The sequence below is a fragment of the Necator americanus genome, chromosome I, assembly GCF_031761385.1.
Source record: "Necator americanus strain Aroian chromosome I, whole genome shotgun sequence".
Lineage (NCBI taxonomy): Eukaryota > Metazoa > Nematoda > Chromadorea > Rhabditida > Ancylostomatidae > Necator > Necator americanus.
The window spans coordinates 5052443-5074622 of NC_087371.1; the positions used below are offsets into that span (position 1 = coordinate 5052443).

General features: G+C 40.0%; 4 protein-coding genes across 7 annotated transcripts; 2 read left to right on the forward strand and 2 right to left on the reverse strand.

The window, feature by feature from the left end:
- Positions 1-412: 412 nt before the first annotated feature.
- RB195_004533 (uncharacterized protein) lies at positions 413-3655 on the reverse strand (the record flags this gene model as incomplete). 2 transcript variants are annotated; one of them, XM_064182411.1, is made up of 6 exons in its annotated part: positions 413-651; positions 766-914; positions 1054-1220; positions 2256-2376; positions 2434-2559; positions 3492-3655. In XM_064182411.1, 6 exons carry the CDS (start codon positions 3653-3655, stop codon positions 413-415), a joined length of 966 nt encoding a protein of 321 aa, XP_064033678.1. The 2 variants fall into 2 exon arrangements, with proteins under 2 accessions (XP_064033678.1, XP_013299970.2); XM_013444516.2 differs by lacking the exon at positions 3492-3655 and having other exon boundaries at positions 2434-2540.
- A 45-nt stretch (positions 3656-3700) lies between these two features.
- Positions 3701-14082, reverse strand: RB195_004534 (uncharacterized protein; the record flags this gene model as incomplete). Of its 3 annotated transcripts, XM_064182414.1 has the most annotated exons (14): positions 3701-3809; positions 4958-5055; positions 5123-5270; positions 5791-5894; positions 6507-6685; positions 6757-6793; positions 7263-7321; positions 10976-11076; positions 12163-12260; positions 12328-12475; positions 13004-13107; positions 13714-13892; positions 13961-13997; positions 14053-14082. In XM_064182414.1, 14 exons carry the CDS (start codon positions 14080-14082, stop codon positions 3701-3703), a joined length of 1431 nt encoding a protein of 476 aa, XP_064033679.1. The 3 variants fall into 3 exon arrangements, with proteins under 3 accessions (XP_064033679.1, XP_064033680.1, XP_064033682.1); XM_064182412.1 differs by lacking the exons at positions 10976-11076; positions 12163-12260; positions 12328-12475; ... (2 more) ...; positions 13961-13997; positions 14053-14082 and having other exon boundaries at positions 7263-7292; XM_064182413.1 differs by lacking the exons at positions 3701-3809; positions 4958-5055; positions 5123-5270; ... (2 more) ...; positions 6757-6793; positions 7263-7321 and having other exon boundaries at positions 10941-11076.
- RB195_004535 (uncharacterized protein) lies at positions 9711-10480 on the forward strand (the record flags this gene model as incomplete). The annotated part of the gene is made up of 2 exons (XM_064182415.1): positions 9711-9824; positions 10388-10480. 2 exons carry the CDS (start codon positions 9711-9713, stop codon positions 10478-10480), a joined length of 207 nt encoding a protein of 68 aa, XP_064033681.1.
- A 7786-nt stretch (positions 14083-21868) lies between the features above and the next one.
- On the forward strand, positions 21869-22160 carry RB195_004536 (uncharacterized protein; the record flags this gene model as incomplete). The annotated part of the gene is made up of 2 exons (XM_064182416.1): positions 21869-21985; positions 22041-22160. 2 exons carry the CDS (start codon positions 21869-21871, stop codon positions 22158-22160), a joined length of 237 nt encoding a protein of 78 aa, XP_064033683.1.
- Between the last annotated feature and the right edge of the window lie 20 nt (positions 22161-22180).

Sequence of the window (22180 nt, forward strand, 5' to 3'; positions counted from 1 at the left end):
CATACTTTTTACCTGGTATTTTTTCAATGTTTAAATAAATCGATTTACAAGAACAGTACAGGCTAGAAGTGAACATTACGCAAACCACCAAATGAACGAATAGTTTGGATATCTGGTTTTCGGATGTTCAGACTACTATACATAATCCACATGGAATGCATTGACCAAAAAATTAGCTTATTACTCGAACAATCTTGAATTCGGGCAACACTAATATTTCTACAATATAACAGCAGCATCCGACAAGCTGTATGAACTAATCGTTACAAATAAAAGCTAAGACGACGGAACAAAGGTGACAAATTTAAGTAGAATATATTTAAAAAAAAGGCAGTTTTCAAATTTTCAAATAAACTGAATAGAAATTGTATAGTGTATCCTCGAACATGGTACTCAAGACAAAAAATGCACCCTATGCACCCACATCGTCCAAAATAACCACATCGTTATCATCTTCAGTTGGAACCGTATCCGACTGGGGTTTCTTTTCCAGTTCATCGTGAACAGAATGGTTCATTTCTGGTTTCGCATCTTCTTCAAGATCTATGTCATCAAACACCACATCTTCCGAAAGTTCGTCACGCAGCTGATAAATTTCCTTGTACAAATCAGCGATATTTGCATCCTTTTCGACGAGTTCTTGTGGACTTCCTAAAAAGGTAAAGAGTAAAACTTAAATAACAGATTAAAATAATGTCCGTTAGCATGAGAATTTCTTTTTTCCTAAAAAATAGTTCTTGGCAAACTAATAAATGTCTCACTCACCTTTCTTCTCTTTCACAACAGCATGTAATGCTGAGTTTGCTAGATTCAAGTTATTATGCAGTGACGATCTTCTATAGACGTTGTACTCATAGTCGCGACACTTCTTGGAAAAGTCCTCACGTGATTTCACCAATTTGTGAAGTAACTTCCTTCAATTCCACAACTCTGGGTTCTTTTAAAGTCGAAGAAAAAACAATAGTGCAACCGAAGAGGAACGCCACCGGGGCATTTTTCTAGTTTTGCACCTCCAGCACTCGTAAAGGAAAATAAAATCTGAGAGAAACCTACATATCCTCACTGCACTTCAACGTATTGATTGTTTCTTCGTGTTCCGCAATCGTTTTATCTCGAGCTGCCATTTTTTCCTTCATAGATATGTATGGTTCGTAATAAAACGGATCAAGTAGCTGCTGACGTGTATTGCCATTGCAGTAGAATGCATCATTTCGTTCTCTCTAGAAAACTAAAGTTTGGTAAATGTGAAACTTTAGAGAAATGTAGATCTTCCTACTCTAAAACAAAAAACATCCAAGTGAAGAAAGAAACAAACAAGAAGTAATAAAAACAACTGAAAGGCAGCGTATCGCGATTTCGGCGCGGTGCGGCACCAACAGCATAGAGTTCGGGTACTAGATTGCGGAACCCAAAGTGGTCCCGCTCGTCTTAAAAAAAGGTTCCCACGCCTTAAGAAAAGGCGTGGGAACCGCTTTAAATCGAACGAGGTACGTAACGGGTGTAGCACAGTCGGTATCTGCTGTGGGCGCACGATCGATGGTTCGAAACCGCCCAAGTGGAAAACAAAGCTTTTTTTTCCCTCCGGGGTCGATAAATTGATACCAAACTTGTTCGAAGGATAAAAACAGTGGATGAAAACACCGATGTGTCCATCGGACGGCCTTTGCAGGTCAATATATAGGCCAACATACGTCCCAAGAACCCCAACGATTACGAGTTGCAGTAAAACGCGTTGGTGCATCTCAAGTGGGTTGATATGCCGGAGAGTTTACCTTTTTCAGAATTTAACTCTAACAAAATTATGAGCTAACTGTCACTGACAAATCCAAGGTCAGAATTCAAGGCATACATACATTAGAATCGAACTAGTAGAAGATGTTATTGGTTCACTTATGTGAAGTCAAATAAAATTATATTTGAGATCAGTTAGGGTCAATTAAAGGACCGATGCTTCGGAAGCAGTGAAATTAATGCCTGTTCCTAGATCCTCCACAGCCATCCGCTTTGAATGAGGTAACTGCTCACTGCTAACTGCAGCATTTCAATGGTAGAAGACCTCAACTCTCCTTTTACGGGACCGTTCATTCACTTCAACTGTTTTAAACATTGATTTGAACAATGCCAGGAAGAAACAGTGCAAAAAAGTCTTCAGGGAAGGAGGTGTAGAAAAGGCGTGCAAAATCAGCTTTGAAAGCTGGATGTTACAAGATCACCAGTATATCAAAGAACAGAGTGGAAGTAAACAAAATCCTTACCATGAGATCACTTAATTTCTGCTCCCTTTGTATAGCTTGCAAACGAGCCAAATATTCTCGTCGTGTAGCCCTTTGCGCTCGATCCTTGGTCTCATTTAGCTGATCGACCAGGGATACTAGTCTGAAATAACAACCAAGAAGCTGACAAAGAAAAAACTAGTGGAGGAAATGAACTCACTTCTCAACCAGCGCATCTTTGTCAAGTGCTTCGAGCGATTCACGAGTAAACTCGAAGGGTTTTACAGGGCTATTGGCATCGTCTTCATTCTCTCCAGATGGTTCCATACTTACCATGTACCACTCACTGTATATGATAAGGTTATTTGGACTCTGTAAAGCAAGACAAATCAAAATTTCCTTTCAAGCGATATGATCATATTAAAAAAGTGACTACACATAGAAACGCAAACAGTTTATGGCTAAACATTTCTTCGACAAATGTTCAATAGTCTTTTGCACGAATATACTACAACTGTGACTTATAAACATCTCAAGAGTTAAAATTACATAGGGTCGTGTGGATAAATCCCTAAAAGCAGTGTATCTGCTGCGTACGCGTCGCAATGTTTGCATTAGAGCGCACAATGGGAACGTTTAGAATAGGATAGATACAAGGCCCCTATCAAATACATTTAGTGCTTAGGAGGAGAAAATTATTGGAAAGTAACCATCGGGGCCTTCCCCTTCAAACGTGCGATCCAATACTATTTAGTTCATATCCTGATGCAGTGCCATTTCGCTGCGGAACGTAGCCATTCGTCGGATAAACACTAGCAATTAGACAGTAGGGTTAGGACCTTCGATTGCGTGTGATGCTTTAATTTGCGGATTTTTTTTCTGCTAGTAGAAACTATAGTTGGGTCAAAACGACACGAAACATGGTGCAGTTGCGTAAGGCTGCCCGCAGAGGTCACAGGGGTGCGGGCGGCGCCGCATTTCCGAGAGCAACGGGAAAACAAGGTGATGCAAGCAAATGTCAGCGTTAATTACTTTTGAAAAAAAAAGTGTCTGAAGGCATCAGAAGTGAAGAGACTCAAGCATATTCATGGGTGTGAGAACTTCACCAACACCTCTTAGAGTCTCACCTTGTCCCTTTACCTGATTCTGGTCCACATAGAAAATAATCTGACTTCATCTACCGATATCTTCTTTGATGTTTCCGTTTGTTGATGTGATCAATCTCCTAAAATGTGCTTGTTGAAGATTCAGAACATGGTCTCTTTTTGACTGAGTTACTTATATGGCAGAATTTTAGTAGCAAGCTTAATATTTGGCTGAAGTTCTGCAATGGAATTAAATAGAAGAAGGCTATAAAAAAAGTAATGGATGGTCCACAGCAGAAAGTTAGGAAGAAATCGTTTATTTGATCGAATTCCCGAAAAAGATTTGAAAGATATCATGTTCGGAGAAATTGTATTTGAATGAAATTGTAGATGTTTTTCGATCTAATCACAGAAGTCAGCCCAATCGCAAACGCCACCTTTTCGGCAAATCCCGTTTCTGTTGCAACCACCATCTCCAAGTTTGTAGATGACATCACCATCCGTGAGAGGGCTGAAAGGAAACAAGTTCATTGAAAAAAGCTACACAAATGACATTCCATTAAAGAAATAGAGATCTACAGTATCTATTTATTTGAATTTACTATCAATATTTTCTCCCTAGCTGGAGTAGATCGAAGGTAGTGTTAAAAGAAGACCTGAGGATCAACTGCCGACTAAAAATGACAATGCAGCTGCGGAAAAAGCATCAATTTCTTTTGCAAATTCACTTTTTAGGTAAAAATAGCTATTCTGAAGAGTTTTTGCACTGCTTTAAATATTTTGGTGCAAGGAACGAATGTGGTGCGTACAATCTTTCTTTGTCTAGTTTGCCTTAGAGAAGTGTATGTTTAATGGAGAGCTTAGTTCTACAGTGGTCTGAAAATAGTTCAAAGGTATTATTCGACGATTTCTGTGGGACTCTGGAATTTCGTGCTCGTCTTCTTCTAAGGCATCTGCTCTCATCAATCTTTCAGAATATTACTGTCAGTTATTTCAATTAACTTTTTGTTTTCTTTGTGGAATAATCTCTTTTCCTCTGCGCCCATCCGGATCCACGCACAAAATAATTGTGTGCGGCCTGGTAGTAGCACAGGAGACCGCGCTACATGTTTAGTTAAAGGCATCACTCCACGAATCTGAGGTGGTACGGATTTCAGGTGGAGTATTCGTATACGGGATGGGAGACTATGGAGAGGGGGGTGATTCCGTCCATTTCTTCCTAATTGCCGTAAAAAACGGCCTGGAAGATACGGCTTCAGGCGTTCTGGCGCGCTACTTTCTACAGGGAGTTCGACTGGAGCGCGCCAGCCTTGTGCGGTGCCGCATCTTTCGGGCCGTTTTTTACGGCAACTAGGAAGAAATGGACGGAATCACCCCCTCTCCGTAGTCTCCCTTCCCGTATACGAATACTTCACCTGAAATCTGCACCACCTCAAATTCGTTGGGTGATGCCTTTAAATGAATTGCTTCACGTTTTCAATTAATGTTGAAAACAAAGGAAGTAAACAACCTCTTGAACAACAACAACAAATGAATATGTAAACAAATGATACTGCAACATTGATACGCACATCCTCACTTTCAAAGAAACCCGTAGTCTTGTCCAAGTCCCTCAAATACTCTGAAAAAGTGGTTGAGTTGTTGCGAGTAAAGCCTGACCTGTTATTGAGTAGGCAAATAGCTCTGTATTTCCGCAAATCTCCATCTCTGCAAGTTATATCCGCACATCCCATTTCTGAGGTGGTGTCTCTCATTAACTGTAAACAGTTTCTGATTTACTCAAACATTTTGGTGGTCAGATAGGAGAAAATCAGCTGAACATACGTTCAAATACTCCCATAAATTATGATCCTTGTTCTTGTATACAACTTGTTCGTCGGTAATAGCTTCGTCACTGATTGCAAATCTCATGATTTGTGAATCCCAGTCCAAGACTGCGCTCATCAAACCAAAGTAGCCCTCGGCGTCACTGCTGGAAAATCTACTATTTATTCAGAAAGAGCTTGCTTTCACGCAAATCAACTTTTTTTTTTTCTGAGCACTACAGGGAATTCTCAGCTCTTATCTCCTTTCGTTTTCATTAAGAAACACTTTTTTTACTGTGTAAAAACTTAGTATTTAACTACGTGGGTGGGTGGAAAAGTGAAATCCACTGGCCCCTCCGTTGTAACTGATCCACAGTTTCCAAAATTTCGAAACTAAAACTAAGTCCTGAAGTCCATTTTTATGATCCGCTTTTGTTCAGCCACAGTGATTTAACATCTCCTCGTTTCAAGTTTTAACAAAAAAAAATTAGCGAAAACAAAGTTGCAAGAGTTCCGTACAAAGGCACACGTTTTATAGACTCAAAATGTACTCAATTTCTGCTTCAATTTCCATTCACAGCCTGTGCTAGGAGTTCTAAGGCAGATAGATGAGAAGGAAGGAAAAATCGGGAGACATGAGACGCTCACACTCTTTATGATTCGTTGTTAAGGTCAGTGTAAACCTACTGGTAGAATAAGGCTGTCATTCCGTTAGGAGCGGTAGGGGTGTTGGTCGAGCAAGACTGATCCAACAAAGCGAAAGCCATCCTCTCAAGGCTGCAGCTGTACTCCTTAAATCAACGTTTCTCTCAGATATTCAGCTCGAGATTCTTTCTCCATACCTTTACCTTCCCTTTCGCTGTGGGAATAAACAAATTTTTCTATCTCATCTCAGAACCGTTTAGATGAACGTTTGAAAAGCGATATCAAGTAATTGTTACTTCTACTCTAACGTAGCCTTTACTCTACTGATTTTCGTTTCGTTCTGAGAAAAACGGCATAATCGCCGTGTCAAAATGACCTGGAGATTGATGCGGTTGCATTAGAGAAATTTCTGAAGAGACGGAGTAAAGTCGCCGGGTACCATCGAATTGGGATCGTTGCTGGCTCTACTTAGTTTGCAGAAATGAGTGGAGAAAGCATGGATTTTACGTCTGTCACAGCCGCGTTGGTAGAAACGCAGCTTCTTACGCGACTGCACCGAGTCATTTTGACTCGACTATTGCACTTTCTTTTCACTTTTTGACAGTGCGCACTGAGAAAGTTTTTGTTGTGTCTCACGCCATTCCCGCACGTTCGGCGTGGTTCAGTCAGAAAAAGAAGAATTGCAGGCGATGTGTCATAGTCGACCGGAACAGCGCCACCTGACCACATCCAATTTATTTTATGAAATTTCAACTAACCATTTCGTTCATAGTTTCTCCTTCTGGGAGCAGCTTTTGATGTATGCTCCCGTACGGTGGTCCATTTATTTCCCATCCTGATAGTAAAGTACCGCGACGTTCGTTGACTATCGCCAGAACACTGTAACGAATGTTGCTCTCATAATCCTTGTCACCTTTGCACACTGGTTTCGTGAGTACTGAAATGAACCTTTTTAGAAAAGATTCTGCGAAGTTTCTCTCAGGCAAAGAAATACATTGCTACACAAACCGTCACTTAGAGAAAGAGTCGGGAAAGAAAGCAGTATCTGAAATATCTGATTTTTATCGTTAAAGGAATCATCCAACGAATCGGGGTGGTACGGGTTTCAGGTGGATTATGCCTACATAGGGTCGTAGATTGTGGAGAAGAGGGGGAATCCATTCATCTCTCCCTGTATCAGTGTAAACGGACGACCCCCGGAATGCTGTTTCTTATGACGGCTTCTGTTGCAATGCGCAACGTTTGCGCTCCGCCTCGCCCGCCCCGCCTGCGATTCGTCCGAATGGGTTTTCGACGAATCGCAGGAGGGAGGGCGCAAAGGTGGCGCGCTGCAATAGAGGAACTCATAAGAAACAGCGTTTCGAGGTCGTCCGTCTACACTGATACAAGCAGTGATGAACGAAATCACCCTCTTCCCCACATTCTACGAACCCGTATAGGCGTAACCCACCTGAAACCCGTTCCACCCCAGATTCGTGGAGTGATGCCGTTAAGATAGCAACAGACAACTCTACCCCAACTGCAACAGAAGAGATGAAGAGCATGATTGAATGCAAATGACGATGACACATCCCTTTTATACAGAGCGAACATTAGTTTCAAAGGGTGAATTTGATCGTTTGCATATTTCGTCTATTATGAATTAATATCCGTCCTTAACTTTTGTATCATTGATTAAAATGCATTGAATCTGGTCTATTTGTCAAATAGTGGGCTCGTGCTCCACTATGTTCCCCTTTAACGACGGATAAAATTTGGAAAACGTTGACATTTACATGGTATTAGGTTTTGATGTTTGATGAAATAAATGTATTTTTGGTGACTTAAACGGGATTTCAACAATGCGTACATACCTGTGTATTGTTAAAAGTTAGTCCGTTACCTAGTAAGGTACAGTACATTGTGAAATTTCAGGCTGTAAACTCATCTCTTCCGATCTCTCTTGGCTTCAAGCCTTCGAAGCTTAACTTAAAGGCATCACCCCACGATTCTGAGGTGGTACGAATTTCAGGTGGAGTATTCGTATTTTAGGTTATGGAGAAGAGAGTGATTCCGTCCATTTCTTCCCAATTGCCGTAAAAAACGGCGCGGATGACACGGCTTCGGGCGTTTCGACGCGCCATTTCCTACAAGGAGTTCGATTGGAGCGCGCAGGTCCAGTGCACGCGCTGCATCTACCGCGCCGTTTTTTTGCGGCAGTTAGGAAAAAATGAACGGAATCACCCTTCTCTCCATAGTTTACTATCCCATATACGAATACTCCACCTGAAATCCGTACCACCTCAGATTCGTGGGATGATACCTTTAACGTAATGATTCTTTGTTACGTACCCTTGCTAACAAAGGTACGCGATAGCGCCAGAACCTCTTTTTGTCCTCCTTTCCCTGCTCTATCGATCACGATTTGTGAGAACGAGAGCAGAAACAGCAGATTAGACGCGTGAGCAGAGATCAACGGAATTCCACTTTGAAATTTCAAAGGGAAGTTCTGAACAAAGTGCTAGTGATGGTGCCGTTTGAATTTTTAAAGTAGTTTCAGTTAGGAATGCATCACGTGGTCAAAGAATCAAAAACCATTCCCCATAAAGTCAATGTTTTTCAAATTTTTCCCCAAAACGTTGAAGGAAAAAACACGATGGATCGCAAGTCGACTGTTTGAGATGTAGATCAAATTCAACGAATTCAAATCGATGAGACAAAGGTGTGCAAAATCTGCTCTTTCAACTCTCGTTCTAACAAAAGTTTGGTGTGTGTTTGTTCAGGTGTATTGTTATCTTAATCGAGTACTCTCCATGTCTTTCTTAGTTCTTCCTTGAATGTCATCCTTGAAAGTGTAATCCTTGAATATAGCTCTGTCCAATCTTTTCGATCTTCTGCGAGAGTTTGCACAAATCAGTCCATCCGTTGCCATTACTTAGCAATACCGCACGTATGTACTCCATTTAAAACATTTTAAATTAGATGAGAACCGTTTCTCGAGTGACTAAAATCCCAGAAAATTCTTTAATGTTATGAATTTCTGGACAGTCAGATTTAACTTTGTTTATTAACCCAATTTTCGACCTTCAGTTCTACGGCTATGCTTTCAGTGAAGTGAAAAAACGAAGAGCGTTGGATGATCCTTTGGAAGATCTAAACGAGAAAAATATTTGAAAATTTCTTCTTTCACCAAATGAGTGAATTGCTCCAATGTTTTAAAATCAAATACCATTTACTGGACGATTTAATGAAGTGATAAGCGGTTCTCACAGCGTCTGTTCGGTCGATGATCTGAAACTATGGGAGCTCAACGAAGTCTCTTACTCCCTCGGGATCAATGAAATTGCATCAATTGTCTCGGATTTGTCGGAAACTGACCTGCATGCATCGATTCGACCCTGCAAGTGAATGTGAGGCCGTACAGTGTTTTGTAAACGTTCCGTTCCTGAAATGAAGTTGAACAAGATGAAAATACTCCGATATACCTGTATTTTTCCAAAAATTTGATTTTCAGCTGAAGCTTCAAACTATAAAAACTTATTGATCCATAAAACAAACAATTTGTCCATATCAATAAAAAACGCTGTATTTATGTATGTACGCATATTTAAGTTACAGTCATAGGCGGCCTTCTGACGTTCTCCTTCCGTAAGGATGTGCTCTGACGTGAACAACATAAATAAAATTAATTCTAATCAGAATTTTTTTACCACAAAAAGCTTTCCCCTTTTTTACCATTTTTACAAGCTATAGTGTTTGCTGAATAGAAATATCGGTACTAAATAGGTGGTTCATTAGAAATAGTGAATAATAATAGTAATGAATACGAATAAAAATAATAAGAAATGATAAAAGAGAGAGAGTATAAAAGTAGTTGGTGATGATCAATTCCCCTTGCAATGCTCCATCTTGTTCAACTTCATTTCAGGAACGGAACGTCTACAAAACACTATGCGGCCTTACATTCAGGGCCGAATCGATGCATGCAGGTCAGTTCCCGACAAATCCGAGACAATCGATGCAATTTCATTGATCTCAACGAAGTAAAAGGCTTAGCTGTCTTCCCCGGGTGTCGAATAAGCTACGAAGCAGACGCTGTGAGTATCTCTTAACACTTCAGTACATCGTCCAGTAAATCGTATGTTTCTCAAAAAAAAAAAATCGAATATATCCACTAACTCAATAGGGAATGGTTATTTCAAATATTCTCAGTTCAAATCTTCAAAAGGTGCATCCAAGCTTTTTTTGCTCCAGTTAAAACATAACCGCGAAACTGTAGGTCGTAAAATTGAACGATAAACGAAGTAGAGTCTGGTTGCCTAAGGAATTTATAATTGGAGGGGAATTCCTAAATTTTTAGTCACATGAGAAACGGGTCTAATTTCAAAACTGTTCAAATGGTTTCCTGGAGTCCTTTAAAGAAGGAAGCTTTGTTCGTGTTTCGTGTTCACAGCTGGAGACGAAGGTATTTGGGAGCCGGTGCTCAGGACGAGTTACTGTTCCCAGTTCGAACAGTTTTGAGAGCAACGGTAAAACAAGTGATATAAGTAAATGTGTTAATGTCAGCTTTAATTTCTCCTTAAAAAAAAGTGTATGTACGCATGTGAACAGACTCACATATATTCTTGTGAGTGAGAACTTCGAAGACATCCTACTTTAGGATCCTACTTTGTTCCGTTACTTCGTTCTGGACCAAAGAGAAAATGAATTGACTTCATTTATTGATATCGGCTTTGATGTTTCTGTTTCTTGATGTGATCAGTTTCTTACAGTGTGGTTCCTGAAGATTTGAACATTGTTGTTGAAGATGAAGATATGTGGGCAAATTCAAGAATATTCATCGAAATGAAATCCTTGAGGACATCTTTTGGGATCTCACTTTAACTCCTTATTTGGTTCCGAACCACGAAAAAGGCAAACATCAATGATTTCACTTACCAACAACGTTTTTAATGTTTCTGTTTGCTGATACGGTTAGTCTTTTACAATGTGCTTGTTGAAGATTCAACATCGTTCCCTTTCAAATGAATTATTTACGTGGCAAAAATTTAACAGCAACTTTAATATCGTGCCGAATTCGTGTTGGGAAATTAAGCACAGGAAGGTCATAAAAAGCAACAGATGGTCCATAGCAGAAAGTTGAGAAGAAACTGTTTATTCGATCGAATTCCCGAAAAAAAATTCGAGGGATAACAAGTTAGCAGAAATCGCGTTTATCCGAATTGCGAATTTTTTTCTATCCACTCACAATATTCAACAAATTCGCAAAGGCCACCTCGTCGACATTTCTCTAGCGTATTGCAACCACCATTTCCGGCTTTGTAGACGACATCACCATCCTTGAGAGGGCTGAAGAAAACAGAGTTGAGTGCTTCATCAAAGAAAATTGCATGAATAACATACCATAGAAAAAAATAGTGATCTCTAGTAACGAAACCGAAGTTTGACTTATTCTATGCCACGTACCTATTCATACTTATTTGTTTGGATTTATCGTTTATATTTTTTCCCTAGTAGGAGTAGATCGAAGGTATTGTGGTGAGAAAATTTGAGAATCAGCTACCGACTAAAAATGACAATGTAGCTGCGAAGGAGGCATCAGTTTATTTCGCGAATGCACATTTTTGGTAAGCATAACTATTTTGAAGAGTATTTGCACTGCGATTCATATTTTTTTTGGTTCAAGAAGCGAATATGGTGATTACAATCATTGTTTGTCTAGTCTCCATTCGGTAACTGTGAATTTAATGACTAGGCTAATTCTACAGTGGTCTGAGAATAGTTCGACAGTTTCTGGAAATCCTTAAAATTAGGCGCTCGTCTTATTTTAAGACATCCGTTTTCATCAATTTTACAAAATATTACTGTCAGAGATTTTAATTTACTTTTCGCTTTTCCCATGGAATAATCTTTTTCTTGTGCACGAATCTCTTTCCGGACCGACGCGTACAAAAATAGTGTGTCTGCGACCCCGTAGTAGCACAATGGAGTGTGCTACAATTTCAGTTAAAGGCATCACTCCACGAATCTGAGGTGGTACGGATGTCAGGTGGAGTATTCGTATACGGAATGGGAGACTATGGAGAAGGGGGTGATTCCGTCCATTTCTTCCTAATTGCCGTAAAAAACGGCCCGGAAGATACGGCTTCAGGCGTTTTGGCGCACTATTTTGTACAGGGAGTTCGACGGGAGCGCGACAGCGTTGTGCGGCGCCGCATCTTCCTGGCCGTTTTTTACGGCAAATAGGAAGAAATGGACGGAATCATCCCCCTCTCCGTGGTCTCCCATCCCATATACGAATACTCCAACTGAAATCTGCACCACCTCAGACTCGTGAGGTGATGCCTTTAAGAGAATTCTTTCATGTTCTCAAATAAGTAGACAAGCAAGGCATGCCCTGATAAGGCGGCTGAGTTGTTGCGAGTAAAGCCTGACCTGTTATTGAGTAGGCAAACAGCTCTGTATTTCCGCAAATCTCCATCTCTGCAAGTTATCTCCGCGCATCCCATTTCTGAGGTGGTGTCTCTCATTAACTGTAAACAGTTTCTGATTTACTCACACATTTTAGTGGTCTGATAGGAGAAAATGAGCTGAACATACGTTCAAATACTCCCATAAATTATGATCCTTGTTTTTGTATACAACTTGTTCGTCGGTAATAGCTTCGTCACTGATTGTAAATTTCTCGATCTGTGAATCCCATTTCCAGATTGCGCTCATCAAATCAAAGTTGTGCTTTGCATCATCGCTGGAAATTCGTAGTCGTTTAGTTGTAGAGAGCTTTCCAAGCAAATTGATTTCTTTTTTTCTGGCCACTACCTCAAATTCTCAGCTCTCACCTTCTCGTTGTTGAAGAAGGGTTTTTCCTACTGTGTGAAAACCTAGTATTTGACTACGTGAGTGAGTGGAAAAATTTAATTCGCTGGCCCCTGTGTTGTCACTGATCCACAATTTTCAGGATTTCGAAACTAAAACTAATTGTTGAAATCCATTTTCATGATCTGCTTTTGTTCCGCCACAGTGTCTCCTCCAGTTTTCAGGTTTTAGCCAAAAAAAAAAATATAAAAATTAGAAAAACGGTGTAAAAGTTCTGTGCAAAGGCACGCATTTGCACTTCTTTACCGAATAGACTCAAAATGTACTCAATTTCTGCTTCGATTTTCATTCGCAGCCTGTGTCAGGAGTTCTAAGGCAGATAGATGAGAAGGAAGGGAAAATCGGAAAACATGAAATGCTCACACACTATGATTCGTTGTTAAGGTGAGTGTAAACCTACTGGTAGAATAAGGCTGTCATTCCGTTAGGAGCGGTAGGGGTGTTGGTCGAGCAAGACTGATCCAACAAAGCGAAAGCCATCCTCTCAAGGCTGCAGCTGTACTCCTTAAATCAACGTTTCTCTCAGATATTCAGCTCGAGATTCTTTCTCCATACCTTTACCTTCCCTTTCGCTGTGGCAATAAACAAGTTTCTCATCTTATCTAGAAAATAAACGTTGTAGAGGAGATATCAAGTAACTGCTGCTTTATCTCAGTTAGAGCCTTTAATATGACTTTCGTTCTGTTGATTATGAGAAAAACGGCATGATTTCCGTGTCGAAATGACCTGGAGAGTGATGAAGTTGTATAAGCGTCTGAAGCGGCAGAGTAGTGTTGCCGGGAACCATATAGTTGGAGCTGCCACGGACTTTACTTCGTCTGCAGAAATGAGTGGAGCAAGCGATGATTCTACGTTGATCGCAACCGCGCTGATACAGGAGCAGGTGCTTGCCCGACTGCGCTGGGTCACTTTGATTTGACTGCGCCCCCTTGTTTTCTCGGAAAGTTTTTGCAGGGCGGACTGAACAAGTTTTGGTTGTGTCTCACGCCATATTCGTGGTTTCGGGATGATTCAGAGAGAAATAGAGAGAAGGAAGAATCGCCTATGAGAAATCAAAATCGATCGCCAGTTTCTGGGAGATCCAATTCTTTGTCCACTTTCACAACTAACCATTTTGTTCATAGCCTCTGCTTCGGGCGGTTGCTTTCCATAGCTTTTCCCGTTAAATGGTCCATTTGCTTCCCATCCCGCTGCCAAATCACCGCGACGTTCGTTGATGATTGCGAGAACCTTGCCACGAATGTACTTCTTATCATACCTTCCACCTTTGCACATCGGTTCCAGGCGTACTAAAATGGAACCTTTTAAAATAGATTTTGCGAAGCTTCTCTTAGGCGGAGAAGATTGGCATACTAACCGTCATTGTAAGAAAGAGTCGGAGGAAAAGCCAGTACCTGAAATCTGTTTTATATAGATAAGAAAGCACTATAGGGCAACAGAAAAGTCTACCCCAAGTGCAATAGAGCAAACGACGAGCATGACTGAATGCAAATGACGATGGCACACCCCTTTTATGGCGAGCGAACATTTGTTTTAATGGCTTACCTTCATCGTTTGCATATTTCGTGTACTGTGCATTAATGTCCGTCCTTAACTTTTGTTTTGTTGATTAAAATGCATTGAATCTGATCCATATGTCAAACTGTCAACTTGCGCTCCACTGTGCTTTCTTTCAACGTGGAGGGAAATTTGGAAAACGTTGAGTTTACATGGCCTTAGTTATCGATGTTTGTTTATTTAAATGCATTCCTGACTAGAACTGGATTCTAGCAATACGCACATACGTTGGAATATAGGGTGAAGTTTCAGGCAGTAAACTCACCCCTTCTAACCTTTCCTAGCTTTAAGTCTTCGGTAACGTAATGATCCTTTGTTACGTAGTGTTGCTGACAAGGGTACACGAAACTCTTTTTGTCCTCCTTTCCCAACTCTATCGATCACGGTTTGTGAGAACAAGAGCAGAAACAGCAGATTAGACGCGCGAGTAGAGATTGAAGGAATTTTACTTTGAAATTTCGAAGGTTGGAAAATCTTAACATAGTGGTAGTGATGTTGGAGTTTGAAATTCGAAAGCAGTTTCAGTTTTGAATGCATCACTTGATCAAAAAGTCGAAAATCATTGCCAAAGGGCTTTTTCTACCCCCTCCCCCCTACTCTTTCTAAAAATGACAGTTGGTTTGGCATTCTCCTTCGCCTGAGAGAAACTCTGCAAAATCTATTTTAAAAAGGTTTATTACAGTAGGCACGAAACCGGTGTGCAAAGGTGGAAAGTATGAAGAGAAGTTCGTGGCAAGGTTCTGACAATTATCAATGAACGTGGCGGTGATTTGCCATCGGGTGGGGAAATAAATAGACCATGGAACGGCAAAGGATGAAAATGGAAAACAGCTCCCAGAGGGAGAGAACACGAAAGAAATGTCGACTTAGTTGAAATTGGACAAAGAATTGGATGTGTAAGGAACGGGCGCTGTTCCGATCGACTATGACCCGTCTCGTGCAATTCTTCTTTCTATGACTGCGTCACCCTGAAACCGAAGCGAAAATGAAGTGGGACCCAACCAAAACTTGTTCAGTCTTTTCCGCGCTGCCAAGACTCTCCTCGTAAACGAAAGGGTGTTGTCGTGTCAAAATGATTCCATGACAGGCAAGTGTGCAAGTGGCTGCATTTGTAGCAGCGCAGTTACAATCGAAGTAGAATCCTCGCTTGCTCCAATCACATCTGCAGACGAAATCGAGCAAGGGGTGGTGATAGATGTTTTATCATGCTGTTTGTCTCACAATCAGCAGAAGGAGAATCTTAATAGCGCAACATCTGAGCCAGAGCAACTAGCAGATGAAGTTCTTTTTCAATATGTTTACTTTAAAGGTAACATACCACGAATCTGAGGTGGTGCAGATTTCAGGTAGAGTATTCGGATACGGGACAGTAGGGGTGTGATTCCGTCAATTTCTTCCTAATTGCCGTCAGAAACGGCCCAGAAGATGCGGCGCCGCACAGGGCTGGAGCGCTCCAATCGAACTCCTCGTAGAAAATAGTGCGCCGGAACGCTTACGGGCCGTTTTCTACGGCAGTTAGGAAAAAATGGACGGAATCACCCTTCTCTCCATAATCTACGACCCTGTATACGAATACTCCACCGGAAATCCGTACCACTCCAGATTCGTGGGTGATACCTCTAAGATTTCTGGATGAGACGAGAAAACTCTTCGTTACCTCAGTAGAAAGGAACGAAGTGGAAAAAGAAGAATAAGTTGAATATTTGGTTGTAAAAAAAATGATGCTGAATTCAAAACTACAGCTACAGCCTTGAGAAAAAAAAAGCTTGTGTTCTGTTGAATAAGTTATGTCTCACCAACACCCATACCACTTCACATGGAACTACAACCTTATTCTGCCAGTATCCTTTTGTTGACCTCAACGATAAACCTTATAGTGGAGCGCTTTACGTTTTCTAATTTTCCCTTCATTCTCTTCTCTCAGTTTGTACAACACTTCACATATTTTAATAGGAATTGGAGAAGAAATTCAGTGCATTCAGTAAGAAAGTGCAAATACATGCGTTTGCAAAGAATTCTTTCACGTTTGCTTCCGTCGTGTGTGGCCAGAGCGTTATTCAAAGTTCGTCAGTTTATTACTGAAATTTTCAACGTTGGAGGTGCCGTTACATTACCGAGGCGAAACGAATTCTATTCATTATTTTTTTTTGTGAAAATGGATTTTATTCATTATTTTTTAGTTTTGAAATCTTGCCAGGTCAGGGAATTCATTGTGGTTAGATTTTCCATGGTTTTGGAAACCACCTCGATGGCATTACTCCACGAATCTGGCGTGGTATGGATTTTCGTTGAAGTATGCCTATATCGAGACGTAGATTATGAATGCGGGGATGATTCCGCTCACCTCTTCTTGCATCATCATTGTAAACAGACGGCTTCGGAATGCGGTTTCTTACAATGTCCTCTATTGCAGCGCGCCACCTTTGCGCCCCGCCCCCGCCTGCGATTCGTCGAAAATCGATTCGGACGCCTTGATAGGCAATTCATTCTATTCGACGAATCGCAGGTGGGGGCGGGGCGCAAGAGTGGCGCATTGCAATACCGGACGTAGTGACGAACCCCATTCCGAAGCCATCTGTTTACAGTGATGCAAGGAGAGATGAGCCACCCCTGTGTTGATAATCTACGACCCGATATAGGTACACTCCAACGAGAAACTATACCACTGCAGATTCGTGGGGTGATGCCTTTAACACGTGGACGACGAGCCATTTTTTCATAACTGTCTCGTGGGAGGTCACATTTTTCTTCGTTGAAAGTTTGTTAGCTTTTAAATAAATGATTGTAATGATTTAAAAATATTAAATAAACACTAAAATCGAGAATTAAAGAATTTAAATTCAAAATATTAAGTAATTAATTTAAAAAGTCAAAAAATCAAATTAAATATTAGAATATACATAATAAAAAACTGAAGTTAACATTACATAAAGGATAATTCAAAAATTAAGATGGTATAAAACTAAAAGAATGTATTAAAATTGAAAAATCCAAAAAAGTGAGAAAAATTAATTAATATGAAAGGACAAGGAGGACATTCATATGCTATCTACCAAACATGATTCCAGCTTTCATCCAAACGGGAAGCACCTGGTTGTTGCTGAATATAACATGATGAAAGGATTCGTTGACATCAAAGACCAGGTGGCTGCCTATACTGCGTTTGTGCGGACAGCCATATAGTACATATATATCCGGGTGTTTTTTTATCTCATAACCCAGACTGCCTTGATCAACGTTTGATTTTTGTACTGCAAGAAGGTCAAGAAAATCTTTTTTTTTTTTTTTTTTTTTTTTTTTTTTTACCCCCCTTTTTTTTTTGGGGTTTTTTTTTTTTGGGGGTTTTTTTATAAAAAAGGGGGAAAAAGAAAAAGGAGGGGGTTTTTTTCTTTTCTTTCTAATTCCAAAAAACAGAAATTCACCATTTTTACGTTCGATCCAGCATCTTTCATTTTTCGGAATCAGCACTTCTATACGAATCTCCACCTAATGCAGAAAAAAAAGCTGGTGTCTGATCCAAACGCAAAGGCTGAGGACGGACGGTTTTGCTCTGACTGCTGCAGCTCGATTCCTGCAACTTCCCTGAACATAGGTAAGAGGACTAAGGAAAATGTCAGTGAGTGCAAAAAATTTTGCTGTTTAGACTGTTTCCACACAACTCATAATTGTTGATTGTTGTAATGAATGTTGTTGGTAATTGTTTGTAATTGTTGGTGAAAAATAAAATTAGTATAAGTATAAATAAAACTTGAAATTCAATGGATAGTCGGTCGATGCCAACATAAGATACATCTAAGTCTAAGCTGATTATTTGAACAGAGAACAAAACAATCGCGCGTATTTTGACTAGAATAATATACAGTCGCGCAGCATATAAAAAAGTGTTTCTTAACGAATGAGCAGGTGAGAGCCGAGACTCTTTGGTAGCGTAGAAGCAAGCGGTACTCAACTGAATAGAAGATTTTCCAGCCTTCATGTGAATGATGACATGAGTTGCTCAGCATAGTCTGGGATTGGGAAGAAAAGAAAAGAAGAAAAATTTGTGGTCACTGATGATTTTCTTCCCGGCAAGCAAGTTGTGTACAAAAACAAAGATTACAATTCGAGGGAGCACCTGTATGTTTGTTTACTCCAGCCACTCCAAACTGATCAGTCCAGTGTCTGAGAAAATCACAAGTTCTTTGTCTAGCACCTCAGAAATTGGATTCGCGGATATAACTTGTGTATGAGGAGATCTGGGGAAATAAAGAGCGGTTTGCCTATTCCAAAAAAAGTGAGGTTTTACCCGTGATAACTACACCGTCCTCTCGATAGTAACTCAACCCCTCTTTATTTGAGAGCAAGATTGCTGTCCTTTTTAAAAGTGAAGAATCAAATATGAGCTTCGCCGTATCAGTTGCGTATTTATTTAGTCGACTGTTCAATAAGGTATTTATTTGAGTTCACCCACTTTTTTAAAAAAACAGATAAAACAGGTAGATTAACTAGAAATTACTGCAGTATTACTGCCAGGCCGCAGACATAATTTTTGTATATATCGATAGGGAAAGAGATGGTCGCAAAGTACAAGGAATTATTCCATGAGGAGAACAAAAAGTAATTTGAAATGACTCATATAATAATTCTAGTATTAAAAAAGAGTAACGTTCTGAACGATTGAAGAAAGCAGATGTGTTAAAATGAGACGACCTCCTAATTAAAGGTCTGAAGAAATCATGGAATAATAGCTTTGGACTATTCCTACAATACGGAAGATTTAGGCTATTCCTTAAAAATAAAGCAGACTAGACAAACAATAAAGGCACTATAGACGCTTTTTGCACCGTAAACATATATTGCAATGGAAAACTCTCCAGAATAACTATTCTAACCTAAAAGGTGAATTTGCGAAAGAAACTGATGATTTTCTCGCTGCTACAATGACTTTTGCAGTGGAGAATTGATTCTCAAATCTTCTCACAACACCACCCTCGATTTATGCCTAACAGGGAGAAAATATTGACATTAAATTTAACATTTAATTTAACATTAATGAAAAATTATTTAATTAATTTTATTATTATCATTATTTTATTATTACTATTTCATCATTATTGTTTTATTTAAATTAATCAGAATTATTCATTTAACATTAACTAAAAATGATTTAATTAATATTATTATTATCATTACTTTATTATTACTGTTTCATCATTATTGTTTCATTTAAATTAACTAAAATTATTCATTTAACATTAACTAAAAATTTATAGAATTGCTATTTTGAAGTTTTTGCACTACAGTTCATCTTTACGGTGCGAGAAACGCTCTATAAGGTCTTCCTGCACCTTTACATATATCACATAAAAATTCAAAATACCAATTCTTACTTAAAGGCATCACCCCATGAATCTGAGGTGGTGCGGATTTCAGGTGGAGTATTCTCTACTTTTCTTTAATGGAAAGTCACTCGTTCAACTTTGTTCGATGAAGTGGTCAGCTTCTAGTTCTTCAGACCTCTTAACGACAGTGATAATGTCTAAACAGCTAGAAAGTGTGATTTTAATAATGGCGAGAAATGCCGAGGCGAGGGTTGCAACGAACCTGGGTCTTGCGATTTGAGCAAGAAAGCTCGATGATTTAATCAAACCCAATTTCTCCTATGTTGACATCCATCAAAACGTTTTAGGAAATTCGATCGAGTATGTGATTTCTCTCCAAATCTCTGCAATGGACTGTCCATTACTTTTTATTAACAGAAGAAAAAACTTCGACAGAAATGTTAAAATCGACGTATATAGATAAGTGAAATCATTCGTAATTGTTTTCTTTGTGGTTCGTAAGAGGTGTCCTTATTTTCAAGAATACGCTTGAGGTGTATCTTCGGGGGATACGTGTAAAATGTCAACATCCTGCACACTCACCGAAAATGGCTACAGAAAACTCGCTTTCGCTTCTTTGGTCATATATTGAGGAGGCCAGCAGATCGCCTTGTTTAACGAGTTCTGTGGAGATCAGGCCCAAGTTGAAGAAGTCATCAACTCCTTCTGGTTTTTTTCTGGAGAAGCTCCTCTGGTTGAAAACGAAATTTCTGACCGAACGACAAAAGGTAAACTACAAATTAGTTGACGTTATTTCTTCATTTTAGGATGTCCCAACGTGATCGACCGCAATTCAGAGACCGTAGAAGTTGCCGAACCCGTGTGTAGTCTATGCGATAACTTGTGCAGGGACCAGACCAACCGATGCATGGAGTCGGTGGCCTTAATCCGTGGAACAAATCTGTTACCAATAGTTCGAATGTTCTTTTGTCTTGAAACCTCGGCATATTCTGTCTGTGTTTTGCTATAGTGTGCCTACGAGGTTTTTAGATGGAACCTTTATTTGCCTGACGTTTCGGCTTTTTCGCCGTCTTCAAAGGCCTAAATAAGGACTGGACACAATGCTACGTTTATCCCGTCAAGTGCCACACCACCCTGCAGTGTTTCGAAAACGTCAGGGTAGTAAAACAGAAACCTATCTACATGAAAATGGTCTTACGTTTTGCTCCACGGATGGGCGCTCTGGTGCACGCACTTGTACTCAGTGTACCAGCGAATGAGTATTACCGCGTGTAGATCACCCGACGACATAGATTATTTGATCTACACACAGAATATCAGGCAGTTCAGAACCGTAGAAAGTGGCAATAACTAACTCGTTATGGACAAGCATACCTATTATTCATTGAAGGTTTTTTTAAGCATAGAAAACTAACGTCTTCCTTGCCGATATTTCTGTTTCGTGAGCCAGTATAACGCATTTCACATCGTAATCGTTCCCGTTGTGGGCCTCATGTCTGTGCCTTCCTAGTGGTGTTATCAAACTTTTTCGTCGTTTTCCGGCCATGTGTTCATTAATCCTCACTCCAAGATTCCTACCGGAAATCCTCATATATACCATCCTCTATTTAGGCCTCTGAAGACGGCGAAAAAGCCGAAACGTCAGGTAAATAAAGGTTCCATCTAAAAATCTGTTACCAATTTAACGGCTCCGAAGAAATGAAAAGTTTGATTCTGCTCAGGTAGTTTTGGAGCTCCTATTGACCAGGTTCCTCGGAACTTAATTACCACTTAATAATCGCTTGCTCGATTTTACTTCCTCTACTGAATATTTTGAGCTTGGCCGGACACATCACCAGGCAGAATTTATTGAAATGTCAACTGCACATGAACAGCATAAATGCTGCACCTTCGATACAAGCTTCAAATTAATTTCTTTATTCAGTATGTACATATTAAACGCGTTTGGTAGCGATTTTCACAATACCACGCCAGCGACAAATGGTACTGTGGACCCATATAAAAGGAAAAAACAACTGGGAAGCAATACAGAAATATCAAATTCGATAAATCAAACTCAAAGCACACAAAAGATTCACATACTAATTCAAGATGAGATAGCTAGCCGAACACAAAACATCTAGGTTGAGTTTTTATAGACAATGCTGTAAGTTTTGGGGCGCATACAACTTTTTTTCGAACACATTCCAACACTGATGTTCGTCGATTTGTATCACATAGTTACAGCCTTCTACCGTATTGGAAGTTCTTCCGAATCGATAAGTCGGCAAAAGGCAGCACTTCATAACACAAAGGCATAAAAAGGTGGCATTTGGAATGGAGATAGATATAATGTATATGTGCTATTGATTTCCTATTTTAAAACATCACTCCGGGCACCGTATAAAATGGCAACATACACAGTTAGTAGCCATTTCTACATCTGCTCGGACAACATGTTCCTTTATCTTCTTACCATCCTTCTTCTTCTTAACGCCTTCACCCAGGACGTGGTTTTGGCCCAGGTAACCGCGAAATTTCTTACCACAGAGTTTTGCAGGCTTCATTGTGCTGCTTCAGGATTGTGTTGATAGAGTACCGACGGCGGTTTGCGAAAATATAAAGAGGAAACACGACTGCAAAGGACCAATGGAGATGATTGCCCAGATGCAGTGTCCAAAAACATGCAATTTATGTTAGAGCAACGGCATAAACTTCTC